We start from the raw sequence: 1,599 nt of genomic DNA on the forward strand, positions 1-1,599 counted from the left end.
TAATCTAATCATTTATCTCTGATATTTCTACATTAACAGGTGCTTTGGGGACCCTCCTTGAATCCAAATCATAACAGCAGTGTATATATCTCATAAGTGTTATAGAGATTATTACCCAATACCACTATTTGTAATTATTTCTTTTTATTTTCATTAGAAGGATAGCATATGAGTGCATATACATAATTGAAGCTAGAGATACAAAGCCCTGATTAAGAAGAATTTTACAAATATGAGAGAATCATCCTCGATTAGGTGTTCTCCACTATTTTGCAACCATGTATGGTTGTATCAATGAAGAATTTATGAATGACATTATGGTTTTTTTATATTCTTTAGGCATTCCTTGCTGAGATTGTTCAATATATTTTGATCCTTTCTTCAGTTAAATCAATATTGGACTTGAGGTATCTTCATTTGTCATCTGAAATGGCTTTGCTGCTAAACAACTTCTTAATGGTATTTTTCATCTGAGCATTTCTTAAGGTATAGATTAACGGATTTAACATAGGAGTAATCATAGTATAGAATACAGCAATGGCTTTATCAATGGGTAAAGTAGTTGCAGGTCTCATGTACACAAATATGCAGGGAACAAAGAACAAGACAACCACTGTGATGTGGGAAACACAGGTGGACAGGGCTTTGCGCCTACCCTCCAGGCTGTGAGACCTCAGGGAACTCAGGAAGACCACATAGGAGACCAGCAAGAGGAGGAAGTTCAACAGGCAGATGAACCCACTGTTGGCAGCAACAAAGAGCCCCAGAGTGTGGGTATCAGTGCAGGCCAGATTGAGCAAAGGGTTCAGATCACACATAAAGTGATCTATGACATTAGGGCCACAGAAGGGTAGTTGGACAATGAAGAGGATCTGGATGGTTGCGTGGAGAAAGTCTCCCACCCATGACATTCCCACTAATAGGTGACATACTCTCCGGTTCATGATGGTTGCATAGTGCAAGGGCTTGCAGATGGCCACGTAGCGGTCATAGGCCATCACTGTAAGTAGAATGACCTCAGCACCTCCAAAAAAATGTTCCCCAATGATTTGAGTCATGCATGCATGGAACAAGATGGTTTTCCTTTTTTGCAGTGAATCCACCATTGGTTTAGGGGTATTTACAGATGCATAGTAGGCATCAATAAAGGAGAGATAGGCCAGGAAAAAGTACATGGGGGACCCCAACAATGAGCTGGCCGTGATGGTGATCACAATAAGCATATTTCCCACCATGCAGATGATGTAGATGAGCAAGAACATAGCAAATATGATTTTCTGCAACTCTGGATTTTCAGTAAGTCCCAGAAGAATGAACTGCATCACATTATTCCTATTCTCCATGTACTTGATGTAAAAGTTACTCACACACCTGCAAAAAACAATCCAACCTTGAATTTGTTAAACTTCTCCATTCTAATAAGTAAATAAAGGATAGATTCTATTGACTCCTAAGAATATATGTACAGATTTTTGTATTCATATTTTTGAATGAGGTGAAAAAAGTTCTGAGTCTTGAAGATTACTGCCCCTCCCAGTGCAGATTCTGCAAAGACTATATATGGGAGAAAGGCCAGAGGCTGAGCATCCTTAATTGTCT

General features: G+C 39.1%; 1 protein-coding gene across 1 annotated transcript; it reads right to left on the reverse strand.

Annotated features, from left to right (window-relative positions):
* Positions 1 to 413: 413 nt before the first annotated feature.
* On the reverse strand, positions 414 to 1,343 carry LOC306639072 (olfactory receptor 4C46-like; the record flags this gene model as incomplete). The annotated part of the gene is made up of 1 exon (XM_079102510.1): positions 414 to 1,343. The coding sequence occupies one exon, from the start codon at positions 1,341 to 1,343 to the stop codon at positions 414 to 416; it is 930 nt and encodes a 309-aa protein (XP_078958636.1).
* Between the last annotated feature and the right edge of the window lie 256 nt (positions 1,344 to 1,599).

This window comes from Sciurus vulgaris (genome assembly GCF_902686455.1).
Source record: "Sciurus vulgaris genome assembly, chromosome: 11".
NCBI classification, from domain to species: domain Eukaryota; kingdom Metazoa; phylum Chordata; class Mammalia; order Rodentia; family Sciuridae; genus Sciurus; species Sciurus vulgaris.